Source organism: Heterocephalus glaber, unplaced genomic scaffold (assembly GCF_053883595.1).
Source record: "Heterocephalus glaber isolate CG9 unplaced genomic scaffold, H.glaber_assembly_v1.0 deba00001594, whole genome shotgun sequence".
NCBI lineage: Eukaryota > Metazoa > Chordata > Mammalia > Rodentia > Bathyergidae > Heterocephalus > Heterocephalus glaber.
This window is the reverse complement of record NW_028258369.1, coordinates 20,648,722-20,670,694: the sequence shown is the minus strand read 5'-3', so window position 1 is coordinate 20,670,694 and position 21,973 is coordinate 20,648,722. Positions and strand designations below refer to the sequence as shown.

The 21,973-nt window shown below is 43.5% G+C and overlaps 1 protein-coding gene across 2 annotated transcripts in view; it reads left to right on the top strand.

Annotated features, from left to right (window-relative positions):
• The window catches only part of Wwc3 (WWC family member 3), a 109,673-nt gene that overhangs the window by 21,473 nt on the left and 66,227 nt on the right, over positions 1-21,973 (top strand). For both annotated transcript variants that reach the window (XM_013067891.3, XM_004871034.4), the window contains exon 2: positions 20,462-20,571. In XM_013067891.3, the coding sequence (XP_012923345.2) occupies positions 20,462-20,571 (110 nt within the window). The remainder of the gene's footprint in view (positions 1-20,461; positions 20,572-21,973) is intronic.

The window sequence follows — 21,973 nt, the reverse complement described above, 5'->3', positions numbered from 1 at the left end:
CTTCTCCCAGGCAGAGGGAAGCAGAACTTGGAAAGTCAAGCATTCAGTGATGACCCCACTTGCCCCCAGGAGTCATAGGAAGAGAAGGCCCTATTGGATTCTGGGTAAACTCTGTAAAAAAATGGCTCCTTTTATTTTCCCATCCACTCCACTCACAATTACTGATGCATTTGGATGTCTTCTCTTGTGTTTTTTTTTTTTTTTTTGGTACCGGGGATTGAACTTAGGAGGCAGGCAACAGAACCACTGAGCTAAATCTCTGCCCTCTTGTCTTTTTTGTAAACAAAGGAACCAAAGGGTGATCATATTTGAAGTAAATTTAAAGCTGCCCTTTCTCCCTGACCATTTAATGAAGCACTCCCATGTTATTACAGTATCTTACTAAACATGCTTTAAAAATTATTCCAGGTAGGCTTCCTGAGGACAGGAATTCTGCTTTAGTTTCTGCTCCATCCACAGGATCCAAGCAGAACCTCACATGGAGCAGGTATTCATGAATTACTGTGGAATGATTGTTGATATGCAGCAGTCGTGGGATCATGTCCTTATCATTGGACATTTGACATGTTTCCTTTTTCCTGCTATTGTAAATAGAATTGTGATGCACTTCTTTAGATACATTAAGCTCTTTACATATTTTAGATGTTTTCATAGGTGGTACGATAGGCATTTGGGGCTGGAGCATTCTCTGTGGTAGGGACTGTCCTGTGCTTCAGCGGATGTTTAGTGACCTCCCTGGCCTCCATCTACTAGATGTCAGGGACACTTCCCATCTGCCATTATGATAACCAAAAATGTGAATTGAAGAGTGTCAGTGTCTTTTAAGATTTTTGACCTTCAGGAAGTAGACTTTGTGAAGATGGGAAAGGGATCTGATCCAGGGATAGGGGGAGACGGGAAGGTAGAGAAGTAAAAATGATTAAGATGCAGTATGTATATGTGTCAGTTCCCCAATATGACTGTAATCATTATGTATCACGAACACTCACTAATAAAAAGGCAGATGTTTTATAATCAAATTAATGCATATACTTGATCAAGAAAGCAGAGGCGTTTTATTAGATTAGATTAAGTAGTATAGCTATTTATATATTATATTGCATTAAACAAGAGGTGACAAGGAAGGAAAAGATATTTTGGCCCTTGAAACATGTGCTGCTTGGGACAGCATTTCAGTGACCTGTTGCTCACAGCCTCTGCCTATCCTTCCCCCTTTTCACCTCTTCTCCTCTCTGTAAGGATTGAGGCTCATCCTACTGCCCTTAACTCCCAGAAGCCATACAGTCTGCGTGTCCTTGGGCTCTTATGACAAGGCACCACCAGCTTGGGGTCTTCACCAACACATGTTTTCTTTTCTCACAGTTCTGGAGGCCGTAAGTCCCAGCTCCAGTTTGGGCAGAGTTAGTTTCTGGTATGGACTCTTTCTGGTTTGTGGACAAACACTTTCTATCTGCGTCCTCACAAGGCAGAGAGTTTGTTTTCATATTCTTGTTGGGACCCCCGCCCTCCTGGACCAGCCCCCACCACGACCTCATTTAACTTTTATCACCTCGTCATAGGCCCTATCTCCATATATAGTGATATTGGGGCTTAAGGCATCAACATGAGCTTTTTGTGCGACACAGTTTAGTCTGTAGCATTCCACCAATGACCCCTCAAGGTGCATGTCCTTCTTACATACAAAATACATTTATTCCATCTCAGCAGTCCCCGAAGCCTTAACTCATTCCAGCACCAATTCTAAAGTCTAAGGTTTAGAGTGTCTTCTAAATATCATCTAAATCAGATGTGGCTGAGACTTGAGGAATGATTCATTCTGAGGCAGAATTCCTTTCCAGCTGTGAACCTACAAAACTAAGCATGTTTTGTGCTTCCAAAATGCAGTGGTGGGGCAGGCACATGATAGACAGTCCCATTCTAAAAGCGAGAAGTAGGAAAGGAAGGAGGTGGCGGGCCCCAAGCAGTCCTAACGAAAGCAAGGCAAATTGCATGAAATCTTAAGGCTTTGAGAATAATCTTCTTTGGCTCAATGCCCTATTTTTCAGGCCCGGTGGGGCAGCAGCATCACTGTCATGGCTCTGCAAAAGCCCTTTCTCTGAAGCCCAGGAGACAGCCTTGTCCCTGGGCCTGTGGTGGGGTGGCACCTTTGATGAGTGCCTTTCCCGAAGAATATTCTCAGTTTATGTTCATATCTGAATATTCTTATGGTTATGTCCTGTAGAACCCTAAAGCCCTGCAATGTTCTTTCATTTCATCGCAATTTCTGTGTCCCTTTTAGGTTGAACTGACAGTCTCTCTGCTGGCCTAAGCCCATCTTGATTCCTGGCTGCTGCTGAGATGTCTGATAAACATCATGGGTAACCTCTCTATGGGGTGTTTATCAGCAGCACCCTTGATATTCTCTCCAGAACAAGCGACTTTATTTTTCATGTCTCTCCATCTGTTCCTGTGTCCATCCTTCAGTCCATCTGTCCATCCAGCCCTATCTCTCTCTATCTGTCTGTACCCTTTGAAAAATTTCTGGACTCTAAAGCATCTGGAAGGCCAGTGACACCCACACTGGGCCTCTTTGGTACCAGCAGTGAGATGTAGGTGTAGGCCCAAGTAACACAGCAAACTCTTGGCCTGGCCCACACACACTGGGCCAAATCACCTGAGACGGGCTGTGTGTGTTGGCATAGAGTTAGTTCCCTTGGGGGCTCACACTCTGGGCCCTCTTCAAAGAGTTCAGCAGGGCCATCAAAGGGAATGGTGAGGTAAATGGGACTTGCTAATGTGCAGAACTGCCTGGCCACCCATATCGCTGGAACAATGCTTATCAGAACTCCGCGGTGAGTTTCTTTGCTCATGCAAACCTTGTATGTCCAAGGTGTGCTTAGTGATGGCAGAGGGGACATGACAGGAGATCCAGAAACCAAAAAGGCCAAACAAAAGGCATTGCTTTCTGACTTGTCCTGGCAATCCAGTCTCAGAGAATGAGACTGGAGGGACACAGGCCTTTTGTCTTTGTATCCTCCAAAGCACCATCCCAGTGCTCTAAACCCAGCAATGACCCTATTTCACAATGTCCTCTCCCTCCAGGCAGCATAGCCCCCTTTCTCTGGAGAGGTGGCCTCACCACAGGCTCAGGCAGTTCTGATCCCAAGGCTCTGCTCTGAGTCTTCAGCGAAGGTCAGGTGTCTTCAGATGCCCCCACCAGACTCTGCACATAGTGAAGTTAAGGATCTCAGAGGTTTTGGCCCCCAGAACCTAGCACCGACAATGGAGTGCACTATGCTAAGGAGGGTGAAGGACTGGAGGGACGCATGGTGATGTATTTGTATACTGGCTTGGTTCTACATAGCTAGCGTAGGGTTTGAAGTGATTGTTATGCTATGGAGTATTTTCTCTGCTTGGGGAAGTTAGCTTCTTTTCACTTCTAAATGACAATTTAGAGCTTGCTATCAAGACACCCTGAGCTATTGGTGGGCCTGGCCTCTAAATGTTTTCGATTCAGTGTTGTTGCCCACAGTGCTTCTCTGAGGGTTTTATTTTATCATTTTTGTGACTTGATATTGAGCAAAATAACAGTCCCTGTACTAGTGCCCATTCATTATTTTGGGAGTGGCTTTCTGTATTAAAAGATGTTGCAAGCCCAGCCCAGTAATACCTGGACTGTTTCACTCTTGTTTGTTTGTGCACCTCTGTGTCGAGCCTCAGCTGGGGGTACTATGAAGATGATGACAGTGACCTGGATCTTGCTTTCTTGGAGCACATCAGGGGAGACAAGCATTGCAGAAATCTTTACACAGGCCAGGAGTTCCCTCTTTGGCAGGCATGTGAGAGTGCAGATACACTGCCAAAGTGCACATTCAGTGTCTTTCTGGCTTCCCTTAGAGGGAGAACCATCAGGGGCATGGGAGTGAGGAGCAAGGCTTACAAGGTCAGCATGAGAGCGCGTGTTACTCCTGTAATGGCAAACAGTTGAGCTGATGATGTTCCCCCAACTCTTGGCCAGGGCCCTGGTGAATGGCTTCACAATGGAGTCAAGGAGCCTGGCCCCTGCTATGGCTGTTCCTGGTCCAGTGCTAGCTCAGGCCTCCTGGTTCATGCCCTGCTCTGCTGGCAGGCTTCTTCTTGCCCGTACTGCCCATCTCTGTCTGCTGTCCACTTTCTCTGCAGCCCAAGGGCTCCTTCACAAAGCAGATCTGCCGATGACCCGCCCTGCTTCACATTCCTGAGTGGCTTTGTGCCACCTGCAGAGCTCAGCTTGTATTTTTTATCTGGACATCCCATGCTTTCTTCAGGAGGCTTCCTTTCCCCAGGCTCTCCCCTGCCCCACCTGGATGGGGCGAGGGCATGTCCCCTGTCCATGTGGGACTGGCTTCACAAGGCTCAGGTGTCTTCCCCCTCTCCCTTGTGCTCTCGAGAGGTAGGTTCCTTTGGGCCTTGCTGCCTCTGTTCAAAACCAGCCCTTCCACCTGGAGCCGTGCTTGTTTACCTGGGTAGCTCTGCCCCTGGGCGCTGAGCTTTGGGAACTGGTTTCCTGAAACTGGAATTCCCAGACTAGCAGCATTTTGGGTATACATGTAGGCACATTTTTCTAGGAAGGAGATTGATAGCTTGTCTCAGATTCCCAAGGAAATCCAAGACCTAAAAAGAACTGCTGTATTAAGAGCTTACTAGTCTCTCCATCCTTCAGTGGCACACAGTTAATGTCAGAGATGTTTGGTATTTTCCCTTTATACTTTTGTTCATGGCTTCATTTGGTGATAGTGCAAAATTGTGCCTATAAATTGTAGAATTCTCATGTCCCAAAGAAAACAGATTACAACTGCTGAAAAGGTGCTTTTTTTGGAAAGAGTGGTAATTAGTGCAAAAAAAAAAAAAAAAGCAGGTGATAAAAGCCTTGATGCCTAGTGCAGGACTTTGCCACTAAGCTTCAGTACAAAGGGGAGAACTTAATCTACGCGATATTTGAAAAGTTTCCATTGAGATTCCAGAAGCCATAGGACTGTGACATGGCCACTGCTAGTTGTCTGGGGATGGCTGGACCGTCCCAGGTTGCCTCCCCTGTGATGCCATTTCTAAAGAATGTTATTGTTCAGTCTCTTCCCTCTTCTTGGCCAGTGTGGTTTTCCTCTCCCATTTTAGTTGAATTTACTTCTTCCGTCGATTGTTATTATTTGTTTCTTTTTTCCCCAAATCCTTCCTTAAAACCTCCCCTTTAAATTTTTAAATATCCCTTCCTGTCTCTTACATTCAATAGTAAATTAAGAGCCAAAATGTTATAATGCTGTGTTTTGTTTTGAAAGGACCACACTAAGATCCCCTGCTAGCATTTTGACAATGTTAAAAGTAAAATCTGGCTGGTAATTTCCCTAACTCTGCAGAATAATCATTAGAGATTTGGCAAGAGGGTAAGGGAGATGAAACTATTATTTAAAAGCAGAGTATGGTGCATATTATGCTTATTCCTAAAGGACTCTTAGAGCCCTTTGCTTCTGCTGGCAGTTCTTTCCCTGCACTCCTTGGTGGAGATGTGAAGAGGTGGCTGGTTCTGCATGCATTCATCTGAGTCCTCCATTGCCCTCACCTGTGTCCCCTTCTCACCGCTTCTTAGGTGTGTGTCCCTGAGCTCAGTTTCCTTCTAGGTAAAATGAGGATTGAACCCGGGGCCTCACATATGCTAGGCATGTGATATACACTGAGCTGTATCTCCAGCCAGGATGTAGTTCTTAAAACTGTTATGGTGATTAGGTGGAGTTCCTCCTGATTGGCCAAGCACAATGCTGGGCTTTGCTGCAGGAGTGACAAATGTGGCTGCATGGTATTAGTTGTGGTTGCAAAACTAACAAGGTCATATGCAGCGAGTGGCCCGGTGCATTGTGTGTTTCAATGCTTATGTGACTGGATACATATGTGTACGATCAGCCCATTGTATCTGTGGGTCCATACATGCAGATTCAGTTAACCTTGGATTGGAAATATTTGAAAAAAAACCATTTGAAAGTAAACACGTACAGACTTTATTTTGTGTCTTTATTCCCTAAATAACACAGTATAACAACCACTTATGTAGTGTTTCCATTGTGTTAGGTTTTATAAGTTATCTAGAGGTGACAGCGTATACAAGAGAATGTGTGTAGGTTATATGCAAAAACCATGCTATTTTCTGTGAGAGACTTGAGCATCCATGGATTTTGGTATCTACAGGTGTCCTGGAACCAGTCCCCCTTGGATTCCAGGTGCAACTGTATAGACGCATCCTTTCCAACTACTGCTGACTGTTACCAAAAGTAGGCAGACTGTTTTATATCATATGTGCAACCAAAACACAAGTTTATGACAGTACCCTTGTGAAGTGTGATGTCCTCTAACATTTGCTTTTTAAAATAAAAAATTTCTGGGGACCTACTCATTTGATTTCATTTCTCACTGATAGGTTGTGCCTATAGTGTGAGAGCTCTGATACAGAGTAATGTGTTGAGTGAATACAGAGGATCTAAAACCTATGGTTTAGAGAACGTTTCAACACATGTTCAGGTATTTGGAAGATATTCTGGCACATCCATTAGCCACGACTTAGAATTTGTGGATCAAAATCTCCGGATGTATCTCACAGCTTAAAGTGAGTTAGATGACAGTGAATCTAGCAATAGCTGCTCCCAAGTATTCCCTAGGAATTGGAATCCTGTCATTGTTTTCATCTCACTTCACATGAAATAATGGGAATCTCAATGTGAGTGTATATTTTTAAAAAGTTTTAGTAAGGTATAATTTGCCATACCACAAAACACACTCAGTATAGAGTTGGGTGGGTTTTGGTCAATGGTTCCAGCTACATGACCATCAGCACAGTTAGGTTTTAGAACATTCCCACAGCTTCTCACCATCCTCTGCTCTAGCTCTGTGACTGCCGACCTGCTTTTCTGCTGCCTTTTGGGAAAAGGCATATCTTAGAAGTCAGACTCTCCTGTGTGTCATCACTTCTTCATCCTCCCGAATGAGTGAGCAGTAGTGGCTGGGGTTCTCCCCGGGGACTAGCCAGCCTGGTCTGGGGCCCAAGGGGGAGGACTTACATGGGTGCTCGAACACATGTGTAGGGTGAGGCAGCTGCAGAATGAGGAATCAGAGCTGACTTGGGGACCTCGTTGCGAGGGCCCTCCAGCCTGCACTGGCTCCTCTCCCTTAGCTCTGTGCATCCAGGATGCCATTCCTAACTCGACAAGCCCATGTTTCCGATGGCGCTGGTAAACAGATCCTGAGCACCTGTTGTGCCCAGGCCCCAAAGAGGAAGCCATGCATCTGTCAGGCTGTAGCCTCTTCTCCCTCGGGTCCGGTCTTGAGCCTCAGATCTGCACACCTGCTTGCGAGTATACTCTCTTGAGACTTGCACCATCTAAAAACGGCCCTAGAGCTGCTGTGAACATATATTTGGGTGGCAGACAGCTCAACTTTGATCAAGTAAAGGAACTCATCCTATATACACAACAGAACACCTTCTGGGCATGCCTTTGAGCTCCATGGGAGTTGGGTCAGAGTTGGAGGAGATGCCAGTCTTGCCCTGAAGGTACCAATCCTAGGGGAGATGTGGCAGGAACAAACAACCACTTTCTGCCTACTGTTTAATAAATGTCACAAAGCAGATCAAGTGCTGAGACTGGCCAGAGAAAGGGCAGTATGTTTCCTGATGATGAGCGGAGTCTGGACAGGATGACTCTGGACCTCAGAAGAAGTATTGGGATGTGAGCTAGAGGCGGGTAAAAGGGAAGCACGGTAAAGAGGAAGAACAGGCCAAGTTAGGGCATAATGGTTCCCATGGGCTGTTGCAGAAGTAGATGGGCAACAAGGGACCAGAGAGAAGCCAAGAGTCGCCTGCATGTGGCTTTGTGGTCTCAGAAATTCCCATCAGGAGGTTCTGTGGTCAGATATTTCCTAAGTGGCCTCACTCTTAGCTGGGTGGATTTCAGTGTGATCAGTCATAGGATCAAATGACTGCATGAGCCCCCAGATAGCGAAAGTCTCCGGCAGACTAGCCATAGCCGCATGTCACCGAGTGCCTGAATCCTGGTGAACCTGAAATGGAGAAAGCTTAACAGGTAAAACACACTCCAGATTTTAAAGGCACTGTGCTAAAACATTCCCAGTTATAATTTTATAGTCATTATATTTTTTAGTTGCTCTCTCATTTTATTTTGCTTTTTTCCTTTTTATTTTTATCAGTGTATGTTTGTAATACGTAATGGTTACATTCCTTGTGAGGAATTGGTCCATATACACAGTACCTCTTAATTCTTTTCAAAATCCCCTTTCCCTTCCCTTCCTACCTGCTCCATCCATCTCTTGACCCCTTCTGTTTTTTTCTTGAGGAATTTGTAGGAAAATGGGTGTACCTTAAGACTGTAATTGTGAGTAGAAGAAATGAGACACACAAGCTTAAATATGGCATGTTTTCTCTTATATAGGAAACCCAAGGCATAAGTAAAGAGCAAAATGAAAGATAGTAGGAAGTAGGGAGATAGATCTTTCTCAAGGTCACTACATTTTAAAATGATATTTTAAGCATATTGGGTTAAATATGGTATATATTTAAAAACAGATTCTACCTGTTGCTTTTTACTGTTTTAAATGTGTGCACATGAAGCTTTTGAGTTAAACATGTGGCTGTCAATGTGTTTTCCACTGTGCAGTACTTTCCTGGGGAATTCATTTTACTAACTGGATGGATTTTGCCTTTCTTTTACCTTAATTTGTACACGTGGAGCGTATATGTGGAGGACAGCATATTTTCATGCCGTCTCAGGCACATGCACTTGATGGGCTTGCAGAGAAACTCCTCCCTCCCCACTGCTGGGTGGTATGCCCAGACTATGGCTGCAATTGATCGAGCACCCTCTGGGTGTGGTTTCCTTTGGGTGGTAGCCTGACATCTTGGCTCGAGGTCAGCTTGCTTTTAAACTGTGTTCCACTCATACAGTATTGTGCTGCTAAATCAGAATAATAATGATACTCTCCTCGTGTTTAGAGGCAAAGAAATGACATGGAAGAAAAGCAGTCATTTATAGAGTATGCAGTAAGTTCCAGAAATCTTGATATCAGTCTCTGCCTTCCTGCCCACCCCCTCCTCGTGCAGGTGAGAAAAGAGAGGCCCAGTGAGACTGACTCATCCGTCCACTCAGGGCAGCAGTTTTAATAAGTGTTGCAAGTATAGTTTCCTCGCTTGCACTGGTTCTCCCTTTGTGTTGGAGAAAGTGATTGCCAGCTATGCCTATGACTCAATAAAATATGTATTCAGTCACCAGTCCCCGGGTGCCATCACACCAGTGCCTGAACACGTTTGAGAACCGGTTGGATCAGACCACTGAGGAAGCAGGGCCTAGGAAGTTTGCTGGTCTTCCTAAATGCCTCTTGCCTGATTTTTGTTGGGACAGTTTATTCTTTGCTGGAGGGTAGGACCTCTTGCCAAGATCCTGCCTCTTTGTATTCTCTGGACACTTCCTTGCAGGTGGACAGGCCTACATTCAGGAAACCATGTAATACATAATGAGTTGGCTTGGTCAGTACAGAATGGGAACAAAACGATAAAGGAGGTCTTCATCAGTATTTCACCCAGCTCTCGTAGCTGGATGAATGGCCTTTCTCCTTTTGAAGGCTAGCTCAATCTATACAAAGAGATTTTTTTCAAACGAGGATTAACCTTGTAGTAACCTGGCCTCCCACATCCTGCTTCTCTTGTTGTCTAGATCTTGTGATCTCAAATTCAAAAGTACTCTTTTCTTTGTCCATTCTATCCCCTTCCATTTTTTTTTCTTGACTGTTAATTGGCTCCGTTCTGGTTTTTCAATGGTATCAATTTCTGAACTTGGCTGGATTAGATTATCAAACCCTTTAATGAAGCCCTGTTGTACTGAGGGCACTGGCTTCGAAAGGTGATCAGAAGAACAGCATCCTTTCATAACCCACAGACTAGTAGGGGAGGTAGCCATGCCAAAGAATGATGCAGTAACAAGTAAGAAGCACTGTCTATAATAAAACTACAGACACTGGTCCCTTTTATCCCCTTCCCTCAAAACCTCAGAGTGGGAGAAGGACAAATCACCCAATCCTCACCAAAAAATATTTATACTTGGCTAACTTTTTGTGACTCACTGAAGATACTCGCATCATCAAATGAGACTAAATGTTTGGACTTTTCACAGATTCTCATTCTTTCCCTCTTGTCCAGTTCTCCAAGTGTGTTAGCCAGCTAATCACTCTAGTAAACAAATCCAAAATTTTGATTCCTTAGCCCACTAGAAGTTTCTTGCTATGTCAGTTCAGTATGGGTAGTGAAGGGACTTCCAAGACCCTCTGATCCACAGAGTTATTCAGGGACCCAGGATTCTTCCACGATTGGTTCACCCATCTTTTGGAGCTTTGCTATCCTCCACTGGATCTTCTACTTTTGGCCAGTAGGCAAGGGAAGAGAGAGGGCATGGAGGTCCTCCCAGAAGCTTATGGGTCAAGCTCAGAAGGTTGTACATTACTTTAGCTCACATCCCATTGGCTAGAGCCCAATCATGGGGCTCTACCCAGCTGCAAGGGAGGCTGGGAAGTATGCACTCTTCCTGTGGCCTAGAGGGGCACATAGTACAGTTGCTGCTCTATTACTTTGAATACCAAGTGCTGACTTATGGGAGGCAGCCTTTAAATATTGACGCGGTTGGTGGCTATTGTTACTGGCTATTGAAAGATGCATCTGGCAAACTGCTCACTGGGGTTTTGTGACCTGAGCGATACTGCTGCTGGGATATGAGTAGCATTGACCTTCGAACTCAGGCATATTGACTGTGAACAGTTGCCCCAGCTCCCTCAGGCTGGCTGGCCCATTGCTCCACCATGAAAAGCTTTGCCCTGGAGAATACCACCATTTGGCTTTGCAGGTGGAGGCTCAGGAAGACATGTGCAGCTCTGTGGGGAACTGTGTTCCTGAGAGGGACATAATTTTGAAAAATCTCAGTAAGCTATACCTGGTTGAGGGTTAAAGAGTAGCACTGCAGCTTGTTGCTACTAATGCACCAAGATAGATCTGGTGACATCATTTCATTTTTCAGATTGAAGATTTGAGAGCAGAGGCCTCCTGAATGCACTTTGGTGCTATTTGGGCAAAAGGGTTTACCTGACCCTGATTCTTTCATAAATTTATAGCCATTCATAAAACCTTGAAAGAGCCTTTTCTATTGAGGAGCCATTTGCTTTTCAGATCAATCTGGGAACTTATCCGTGAACTGGTAGTTTTGTGTAGGAGACAACAGAGAGACTGCAGGGTGTAGTTTTTTTAATTCTCAAGAAGCCTATTTTCATATAGGAATAACAAATGTTATTTAAGAGTGATCAGTTCTAAGGCTCTGTTACCAGTTGGGACTCTCATGTTTCATGAGTACATTGAATATCAGTTACAGTGTTTAGACTGGGTTCTGGATGTGATTATTCTTTACCCTGAATTCTAAAATTGAGTCTTGATGACAACTGCCAGTTCAGTTTCTGTACATATTCTCAATGAACATCTGAGGCAAGAAGGGACATTTTAAATGATTATTCCGAACGACTGGTCAGGACTAACATGGCAGGTTTGTGGTACATTCACCACTGTTTAAAACTTTGACAAACAAAGACTCTTTCTAAAAAAGCCTCTCAACTTCATTTTGGGGGCAGTCAGCATCCCTGGTAATCTGCTGACTGCTGCTCAATGCTCGGTGCGAACCTTGGCTCTGGGGTGTGAATGTTATGCCACCAGAAGCTTGGAGAAGCAAGTAGCACAGCACACAGAGTCGAATTCACCACGTAAGTAACCACAAACGGGCTGGTATCCAAGTTCGGACGGGCGGGCTTCGAAACTCACTGGGAGCCAGGTATCTTCGAAAAGGTAAAGGAAGTCATTATGATTTCTTGAGGATTGGTTTGGAACTGAAATTGAGATTAATAGTATCCTCTCCGAATAGCATATTAAAAACAAGCATGAATTGAAAGTATAAAGATGATCTTGTTCCAGGAGACTGGAAAGAGTACAGTCCAAGTGCCAAAGGATTACTCTGGCCTCCTTCTGATAAAGTGTGCACTGAATCAGTATTTACACCTTGCTCTCTGCTCCCACCTTCTGCTCCTCACCTCAGCTTTTCTGCAGTTTGGTACAATTGGTGTCAGATCTCCCAGCCCTCTGAGCCCAGGCTGGGAAGGAGGGTGTGGGCTTCTAGCACTATCTCCCACTGCTCTGCCATCTTCTCAGGCTCCACAGCCTCCCCAGTGTCTTGTGGTTGGCAGAGTAATGACCCCCAGATGTCCATGTGCTAGTCCCTGTAACCTGGGAAGATGTCTTATGTGGCCAAAAGGACTTTTTTGCAGATGTGATTCAGTTAAGGTTCTTGCAATGGGGAGATGATCCTGCTGGGCCCAATGTCATCCCCAAGGTCCTTATAAATGGGAGAGGAAAGCAGAAAACTGAGAACTAGAGAGACAGTGTCCTAAGGGAAACTCGGCTGGCCATGGCTATCTTTGAAGATGGAGGAAGAGAGGGACCACAAGGACGATAGCAGGCTAGGGGGCCAAGGAAACAGATTCTCCCATGGAGCCTGTAGAAGGAGAGAAAGCTCAGGGACCCATTTTATGTGTCTGACCTCCAAAAATGTAAGAGAATAAATTTGTTTTATTTAAAGCCACCAATTTAGCAGTGCCTTTGTTATAGCAGCAAAAGGGAACTAATTCTGTTTGAAGCCAATCTGGAGAAAAGAGGGTGGCAGGAAGGGGAGAGAACTAGATCTGGCCTCCATGCTCTAGCTAAAGAGGCCATAGTGAGCCAACATGAAAAGCCACGAGGCTAATTATCCCCAGTTTACAGATTAGGAAACCAAGGCCCTTCGAAAGACAGGATGACTCATCCATGGGTTTATGGCAATAAACAGCTCACCTGGATGGGGCTGAGATGGCCCAGTGCCACCCCTTAAAGAGCCCAGCAGGATGTGACAGATGAAAGGGAACAAAAGGAATCAGCATCTGCTTTCTTATCATTCTCTCTCTTCCTATTGCCCTACTTTTTAAAGAATGGCCAGCAAAATGTATTCATTTACTGTTAAGACCAAGCAATGTGATTTATTAAGGGAAAAATCTGCAGTGGCAGGATCTCTCAGTGGTTGTGGAGGGTGAGGAGAGTGAATGGTTTACACTTCTCAGTTCACCCCGACTGTCTTCTACATCCTGCATGTTCTGGAAACAGTAGTCAGCTTATACTGTATGCCACACTTACTTGTTCCCTAGCAGTAAAGCACTCTTAGACAGTATGGATTTATTCTGAGCTCTTGAGTAAATGCATTAGAAATATCCATAGAGAGTGGTGAAAAAGACCTCTTCCTTTGCTGGTGGGAGTGTGAGGTGAGGGTAAAGCACTTTGACAGTATATAGAAAGCATTTACCGTAAGTACATATTTGTTATTTACAGTAAGGAGCAGACACTTGAAACATGCCCCAAATCATTGACTGGAGGTGCCTGGTAAATAAAATTGTGATCGTATGTGCATGGTGGAAGATACCGGATCATGGAAAGCGATGTTGAGAGAGCTAAAAGCCATGAAGTACCCAACTGAAAAAAAAATCTGTGTATTAAATTGCATCCAGTATGATATCAGCTATGGAAAAATGTAGGAAAAAGAAAGGAGAAAAATAAGCTAAAATGTGAATGTAGGGCTTTGATCATGAGTGATTTTCACGTGTAGGATAGGACTTTCTTTTTTTTTGGTACCGAGGATTGAATTCTGGTCCTTGTGCTTGCACAGAGGCGAAACCACTGAGCTAAATCCCCGGCCCAAAATTTCCTACTCTTTTTTTTTTTTTGGTACTGGGGATCGAACTTGGGACTTTGCGATCATGAGTGATTTTATTCCTCATTCTTTAGACTTTACTGTTTGAAATTTTACATTTAATTTAGGATATAAGGGGAAACTTTCATGTCCTTTGACCTTGAAATTTAGTTCTGAGAATCTTTAAAAATAGCTATAAATAGAGTTTATGAGTGTTATATGTACAGATACTCTTCTCATTATTTTAAATCGAGATATAACACACATAGGCCATAGTATTCACCAGTGTATAGTTTACTGTATTTTAGTATTTTCACAAAGTTTTGCAACCATTCCCACTATCCAGTTATATAACAAGAAGAAGCCTTTTCCGAAAGGAAGCCCTGTACCCATTAGCAGTCAATCCCATTTCCTCTTTCCCTCAGCCCCTGCAACCACTCATCTACTTTCTATCTCTGTGGATTTGCCTCTTCTGGACTTTTACTATAGAAAGAACCACATAACACATGGCGTTTTGTGTCTGGCTTCTTTCATCCACCCAGTTCAGTGACTTTTAGGTTCATCCACCTTGAAGCATGTAGCAGTACTTACTTCCTTTCTATGGCCCAATAATATTCCATTGTGTTGATAGATCATGTTTTGTTTATCTCTTCATAAGTTGATGGTTGTTAGTTGTTTGCATCTTTTGGCAGTTGTGAATAATGCTACCCTAAACATTCATGTATACATTTTCTTATAGACAAATGTTTTCATTTCTCTTCTGTACAAACCTAGGAGAAGTCTTATAGGGCTGAATGTTAACAACTCTGTGTTTATTTGTTTGAGAAATTGCTGAACTGTTTTCTAAAATGAGTCACTCTCATGGATATTTATACTCCTGAAGGTCTGGTACTAACGTAAATGTCAATAGGAGAGTGTTTAGATAAATTACATTAATCCCTTGAGTGAACAGTTTGTACAATTACAAGTTATTTATGTAGCAGACATTATCGAACACCTACTTCTTACCCTATCCTGTACTGGGTCAAAGGCAGTGTAGATGGAGTACTTGTTTTCAAGGAGCTTGAGTTGTTCACCTATTCCAGGTGATGTTTACAATTTATGACAAAGGAGACAGAGTTATTATGCTATAGCAATAAGATAGTTCCAGTGGAGAGACTCATGATATGAATTAATAAGTAAACATGTTAAAAATTAAGTAAAAATGGTAGAATGGAAAATTGCATTTACTATACAGTCATGACTACATTAGAAAAAATTAATAGAGTGCATCGAAAAAAGGAGAATAAATACACCAAAATAAGAATAGTGGTTGCCTTTGCATAGTGATACGAATGGACATTTCTCTCCTATTTAGGTATACTTCGTAAACTTTCTGTAATGGAAACAAAAACATCCTCTGGTCTGTGTATGATGCCTGTGGGATAGAGTGGGAGGGAAGAATCTGACATCCCAGAACCTGGGCTTGGATCCATCCAGTGAAATACCAGTATGTAAGCTGCTAGCTGCTGGATTCTCTCTTTCTCCCTTTTGCAGGCTCCTTTCTCCTGTCGCATACTCTCTGTCCCTTTATGGACCTCCCTAGGTACAAGTAATACCCTACTGGATAGTTAACAAGGAAGTTTTTAAGTTTTTCAGAAAAAAAAGCAATCTTCAAAGTTAAAAGCCTTAACCATGTTTTCGTAAGAAGACAAAATTGAATTGCTCATTTATTTGTTCAAATTGTATTATCTAATCTTTTTCCATATATTAAAAAGAATTCTAAGATCAGAAACAAGAAACTGCCCAAACCAGCTGATCTACTGGCGCTGCCTATTCCAGAATGTTCTACCTTGGACCTGCCTGGGAGCTTCCTTTGCAAGCCCACTTATCCAAATAAGTAATGCTTGCGTGTGGATCAGTCTGATCTGGAGGAGGTGAATGGAGTGGTGGACAGCACAGAAAGTACATGATTTTATCTCTGTGCACAAAGCAGGCGGAAGTGTCAGTGTGGGGAGTCCCATCACAGTTGGAAGCAACAGAAGAGAGAAATGGGGCAGAGAAACAGCTTAGAACAGTGTGCTCTTGCTTTTTAGTTTTAATAGTGTGCTCAACACCTGAGCTAGTAAAAACAAATATAACAAAAATCAGTTACATTTTTAAAAAATAGAAACTTTCTCTGGCAACAATTTAGTCACAGGATTAAAAGTTCAATATCTTTGGTAGATGCAAAAACAGCTTAGGGTTTTAAAATTAGGCATAAATTTATGGTGGCCTTTGGGGCACAAGTCATTAGCGTTGTGTTAGATGGGGGTCTGGGAAAGGTGGGAGCGTCTGTCTGGGTCTTTTGCACTTCTTACTAAATGCTCTCAAGGCTTGCTGGCTTGAGTTCTCATGTTTTGTTATTTGTACTTTTCCTGACTCCTTCCACTTCTTAATAAGCTACTGTTTTCTCTAGGTAACTGCTTTTACTAATGTCATTTCTGCTTCTCATTTTTCTCTTCTATTTTATTGTAAGGGAAACAAATTATAATGGACCATTGCTTTTGTATACCATATAATTGTGGAATAGCTGAAGAAGGACTTAAGTGCGCTGGGGAAGGGTGAAAAGAAGGGTCTCCTTTCCTGGAGAACTGAAGAGGATTTAAATACCTCCAGTTGTGCTTTATCTTTTACACATAGTCTTCAACATATTTCTAACTTTTTGTTCAGTTCCACTAAATTTGTTCTCTCGTTGGCTTTGGCTTAGTCCAGATGTTGTCTAAGGTTTTAGCTTTTCCCCAGACCAAGCATTTTCCACTTTTCCCTTAACTGCATAAAGTTTACAGAGGCCCCCTGCTGGTATTAGCAGTTTTGTTTTTTCTATCCTTTTGTTTTGATAAAATAATACAAACAAAATGCATTAAACCAGTTGTAAGCCAAGCTGCTGGAAGCCCTGTTGGTTTTTCCTTGTTTCATACTTGTTCCTACCCTGAGCTAGTTCTGTGTTCCTGCCAATGAACATTTGAAAAACTGCAGTAAAATGTGATTGCCCACATGAAGCTAGACATACCTGAAGAGGAGCTTTTCCTGTGTGAAGCTGTAGATCCTTGATCCATTGGGAAATATGCAGAAGCAAGAATTTAGCATTGAAGGTCAGTGTAGGGATGTCAGTATAATTTAAACAGAAGGCCAGCTGTCCAAAATTGGATGCATGGATGTGTTTTAGGGCTACCGTGGGTGTGGCTTCTCAGTGAGGACAGGAAGGACTCACTTAGGAGTAAAGCGAATGTGCTTTGGGTTGACATTTTCTTTCAAAAGTCTCCTTCCCTTCTAATATTGGTGCTGGGTTCTTGTTGGTCGAGGAGACTAAACAGCTAGCCTTCGTTTATGTGAAAGATATGCATAAATGTCATGAACAAGACCAGGAGTGGAGTTTTGTGTCTAGTGGGCACAGTGATATGAAAATGGAAGTGGCTTCTAAACCATGGAGATGGCAGTTGAACTGACCTTTGCAGGGCAGGTGGAAATTGAACATAAGAGGCGAGTAGGAAGCCTATCCATAAGCCAAGGACAGACTGACGAAAAGATACTCACAACAGAAATGGGTATAATTGGGGGGGGGGTTGTACAGCAGGAGTGGAGGATGAACAGACTCACCTACCTGGGATAGAGGTTGTGTGTATGTTGCAGAGTGGTAGGCAGTTGAAGCAGAAAGAACCAGAAGCTTTGTAGGGTCTTGGCTTGAGGAAGACTTTTAACTCCAGCCCAAGAGGTTTACCTTGGCAGATTAAGGGGTGTGCACTTTTCACAGAGCCACTGGGCTTGAGGAAGAGTCTCTAGATGTCATTGTCTCCAGGCAAATGAGTGGAGGGCAACTGGCAGGATAAGAGATCATGTTATTTTCCAGGACGAAGCCTATCACCTTGCCGAGAGTACTGGCTATTCCCCAGCCAAGTCTGAGTTCTCTCGTGGGTGGCTCCTGGCCTCGCCCTGATACCCACAAATGAACAACAGCCAGAAACACCCCTTGCTGAAGCGCTAGCACCAAGAGCTCCAGTGTCCTTCTGACGGTAATCAGTTATCCTTGTAGAAATGTGATCAGATAGATTCTGAAACTGAATAACTCATCTGAAGTGACTTAATCATTACTGAAGTAGTGTTACCCACCAACACTTTCTTGGAAGAAAAACAACATTTTGACACTGGTGCAGCTTAGAATATTCATTTATAGTATGCCATGTGCTAGAGGAAACCATGAAGTCCCTGTCCTATAAGTATTTTGGAATGATAATTAGGAGAAAAAATCCAGATAGTCTCAATGCTGTGATTGAAAAATTGTACAAGGTTTTGTCTGTATTCAGTGAAACCACAACTATCTGGACGTCTTGAGGACGTGTCATCCTGATAGATAAGTCAGAAGAGTGGCATAGATGTTTGTCTTAATGTTCCTGAGTAGGACTAAAAATTCTCTTGGCATCTCATCACCTGTTCATAGATGGCAGCCTGGCTTCTCACTACAAATGTCTGCGGCAGTATCTGATGAGCTGTGAAGGGATGTCAGGGCTTGGGGACTAGTTCTCTGTTGCTGTACCCTCACATTTTGTGGCTTCTGATGACAGTAAGTATTATGTCACATGATTCCTGTGGTGTAGGAATTGGGAAGAGTTTAGGTGGGCAGCTCTCTCTTGGGGCCTGATGAGGTTGTGGTAAAGATGCTGACAGGGGCTGCATTCATCTGAAGGCTTGACAGGGGTTAGAAAATCCACATCCATGGGCCTCTCCACAGGGCTGCTGAGTGTCTTTGCAATATCATCGCTGGTTTCTGCCACAGCCGGTGGTCCAGGAGAACCAGCTCAGCACTGTGGACTTGCGACCACCTGCAAGAACTTGATCATTTTTCTGTGGTTGTAGAGACCTTGCCTTTGGCATTAGCTGGACTCATAAGAGGTATGACTCCTCCCGGGCATGATTTGAGACCGTATTCTGTGTGTGACCATACGAGCTCCACATTTTGTTCAGAAAGGCAATAGAATCATGAGACATGTGGCTCTTACATAAAGCCAAACTGAAACTCAACAAAATAGTAGAAGTATTGCTTGATTTAATTTTGGAGCAAGGAGTATAGAAGTCTTTGTAATAACTTGGGGTTTTTATAAAGAAAATGGAAAGATAGGAATTTATAATCATTTTGTAACAGTTCTGAATTGTAAAGTAAGTAAATTAGGCTCTGCAGTGCTGAAGGATGGGTTCCTCCCCCTGTTAATTAAATGAGATCATATATGTCAATACGCTTAAAATGTGCTTGTATTTGGACATTTTCCTCCAGGCTAATTCGTGAATATTGTCATGCTGGGATAGCAGGGATGTAGTCAGGTCTCAGTTTGTGTTACAGTAGGATTGCTTTTGCTGTGGTTTGGTCCCATTCAGGTTCTGAATCATGTACAACACTCTGCCACTACCTGCTTGACTTGGAACCATGCCACTGTCACACCATTCTAACTGCTAAAGGGATTCTGCTGCAGATGCCAGCGTTGCTGGATGGGACAGAGAGTGTGCGGTAGGCTTATCTTGTGATGCGCTTTTTTGTGAGTGTGTCATCCTTGGAAAGAAGTCCGCAGCCTGTCTCACCTTCTCTGCATTTCTGTTTTTTATTTTGACTCTAACTTCTTAAAACCATACGTTTAAAATGAAGATTAAAATCAGTGTTGTTCTGATAGTGTTTATCAATTTCTCAACGCTACTGGGAGAGATAGCCTTGTGGTCAAACCAGTTTGGGGAAATCACATGTTCAAAATCCATACTGGTCTCATGGGGCCTGGCTGCGCTTGTGATGTCTCATTTTCCTGAGGCCAGGGACTTGAACAGAAGAAGTGGGAGGATTGAACTTGTGAAATTTAGGTTATCAGATTCCCATGCATACCAGTCAGTGTGCATTTATAGAGACAACCAAAGAGATAGCTGCCCAGACTCAGACAATTATAGGTGCGCCCCTTTTATATAACAGCTGCTGCCCTAAAACTGTCTTGTCAATCAACATGATCACAGGGATGGGGGAGGGGAAGCTCTGCTGCAATCCGTGGAAAACTCTTTTCTTTTTCTATCTCCTGCCAAGCCAAGGTTTCCTTAATCAGATTTTCCCCAAAGAGAGGTGCTTGTGGACATTGTGCCTTTGATGTTGTTCTCTAGAAAAACAAAAAGGACCCTTTGAAATTTCTGATTCCTATTGTATAAGGAAAGCAGGAAGTATTCAGAAGGTATTTGTATTGTTGCCTTGCCTGACTTTTTCCGTTTGGTCAGTGGTTGATATTTGATTCATTAGATGAAAATACTACAAGTGCATTTTGTATAATTTAAGCTGATTTTCATGTGTGTTATAGGGAAACGGAAAGTTTTAAGGGAGTACATTTCTCAGGGAGGGGAGCAGAGCATTGGCGCTCTCCTAGTCTGGAGAAGCTGCATTCCATAGTCATTGCCTCATTAAACAGAATGGTGGAAGAAGATGCTGGTTTTACCTGTTTTGTTAACTATCAATATCTGTTTTCTCTGGTATTTAAAAAATACACTGAGATAGGCTCTTAATTGTGAGTGTACTAATATAATTATTATTTAGGCAAAGCTGGTCTAGAGTCAGCAAAATTACACAAAACTGACCTGACTTTCAAATTTGTTTTCATTATTTTATTTTGCAGGATAACAAAGCCATTGACCTTTGCTGATTGTGTTGGGGACGAGCTTCCTTTAGGATGGGAAACTGTATATGATAAACAAATTGGAATTTATTATATGGACCACATAAATAGTAAGTAGAATTCCATATTCACATCATTACATGTGACTGAATTTTCAGGTTGAATCACGGAAGTGCTTTGTAAAGCAAAATCATTATTTCTGTCCAATGCAACATTAAATAGGGTTTTCTACATCTAATATGCAGTTTTCATTAGCTGATTCTCAGTCAAAAACCAGTTACAGTGTAGCTGTACTACATCTATGTCTGAGGACTGCGTGCGTGTGTTTAATGCAGAATTGTAATATTTAATATAAGGAATTAATTGCCCAGGCAGTCTGGAAACAGAAATACTTCTCATGATAAAAAGGTTGTTTATTAAAAAATAGCACTTTTGAGTTCTTGGACTAGTAAGGGCCCAAGTGGTTCCCTTAATTTCATTTTGTCTTGTATGTTTATTTTTAGCACACCAAGCTTTTTGATCTGTGTGTGTGTGTAGAAGGTGATAGGTCTCTGACCGTACCAATGTCCTTTGTAGAACTGTGTGGAGCGCTGGTTCTCAACTTGGGATGATTTTGCCCCCAGGGTCACTTGACACTGGAGGCGTTCACTATAGCCATGCCCGAGAGAGTTACTGCCAGCGTCCAGTGATGGAGACCAGGGCTGCTGCTAGATGTCCTACAGTGCACAGGATGGCCCCACCTGTGGCCCACAGAAAGTGGGCCATCCCCACATGTGGTTAGTGCTTGGGGACAAACCCTTCTTCAGAGGCTTTGTCTCATTTTAGACATTTGTCCTATCTAGCCTTGCTGGAAAAGCCTGCCAGCTGCCGCGCTGCAGCTGAGGATCCGTTCTGACCCATCACTCTTGTAACTTGTAAGCCCAGCTTGCCCGCTGCTCTGCGCCCCCTTGTTTGCCAATGATGTTCCTTGCTGGCTCGCTCTCTGAATCACAGTAAGCATTCATAGAGCACCTCTGTGCTGCCAGCTCTGTTCAGGCTTTAGAGACACAGGAAATTAAGACTTAATCTCTACCCTCCAGGGTTTGACAGGCTAGAAGTGGGCATGAACCCTGAAAAGCAAATAATCACCAGTGACTTTCTCGCAGCTGTCAGAAGCATGAGGGATGATCCAGCATGTGAGAGAGGGTAGATGAACACAGCAGCCCTGGGGTCGTACCACCTTTTTCCTTGGAGCCCACCCAGGACCTCAACCCTTGAGCGCACAGCTATTAAACTCTTTAAAGCACAGAATCTGCGGAATCACATAGCGAAATTGGAGCCATGCAGGTCAATGGTGCGTGGGGGGAGACCAGAAGGTCCCCGTCTTGATAGCCTTCGCGGTTCCCAAGAGCCTCCAGGGCACTGGGACAGTGTGAATCCTGCCAGTTGATAGCTGCATCGGGAACATGTGGACAGTTGCAGAGGTCCTGATTCCCCCAACCCAGGCCCACTGAATCTGAACTCAGGATCTGA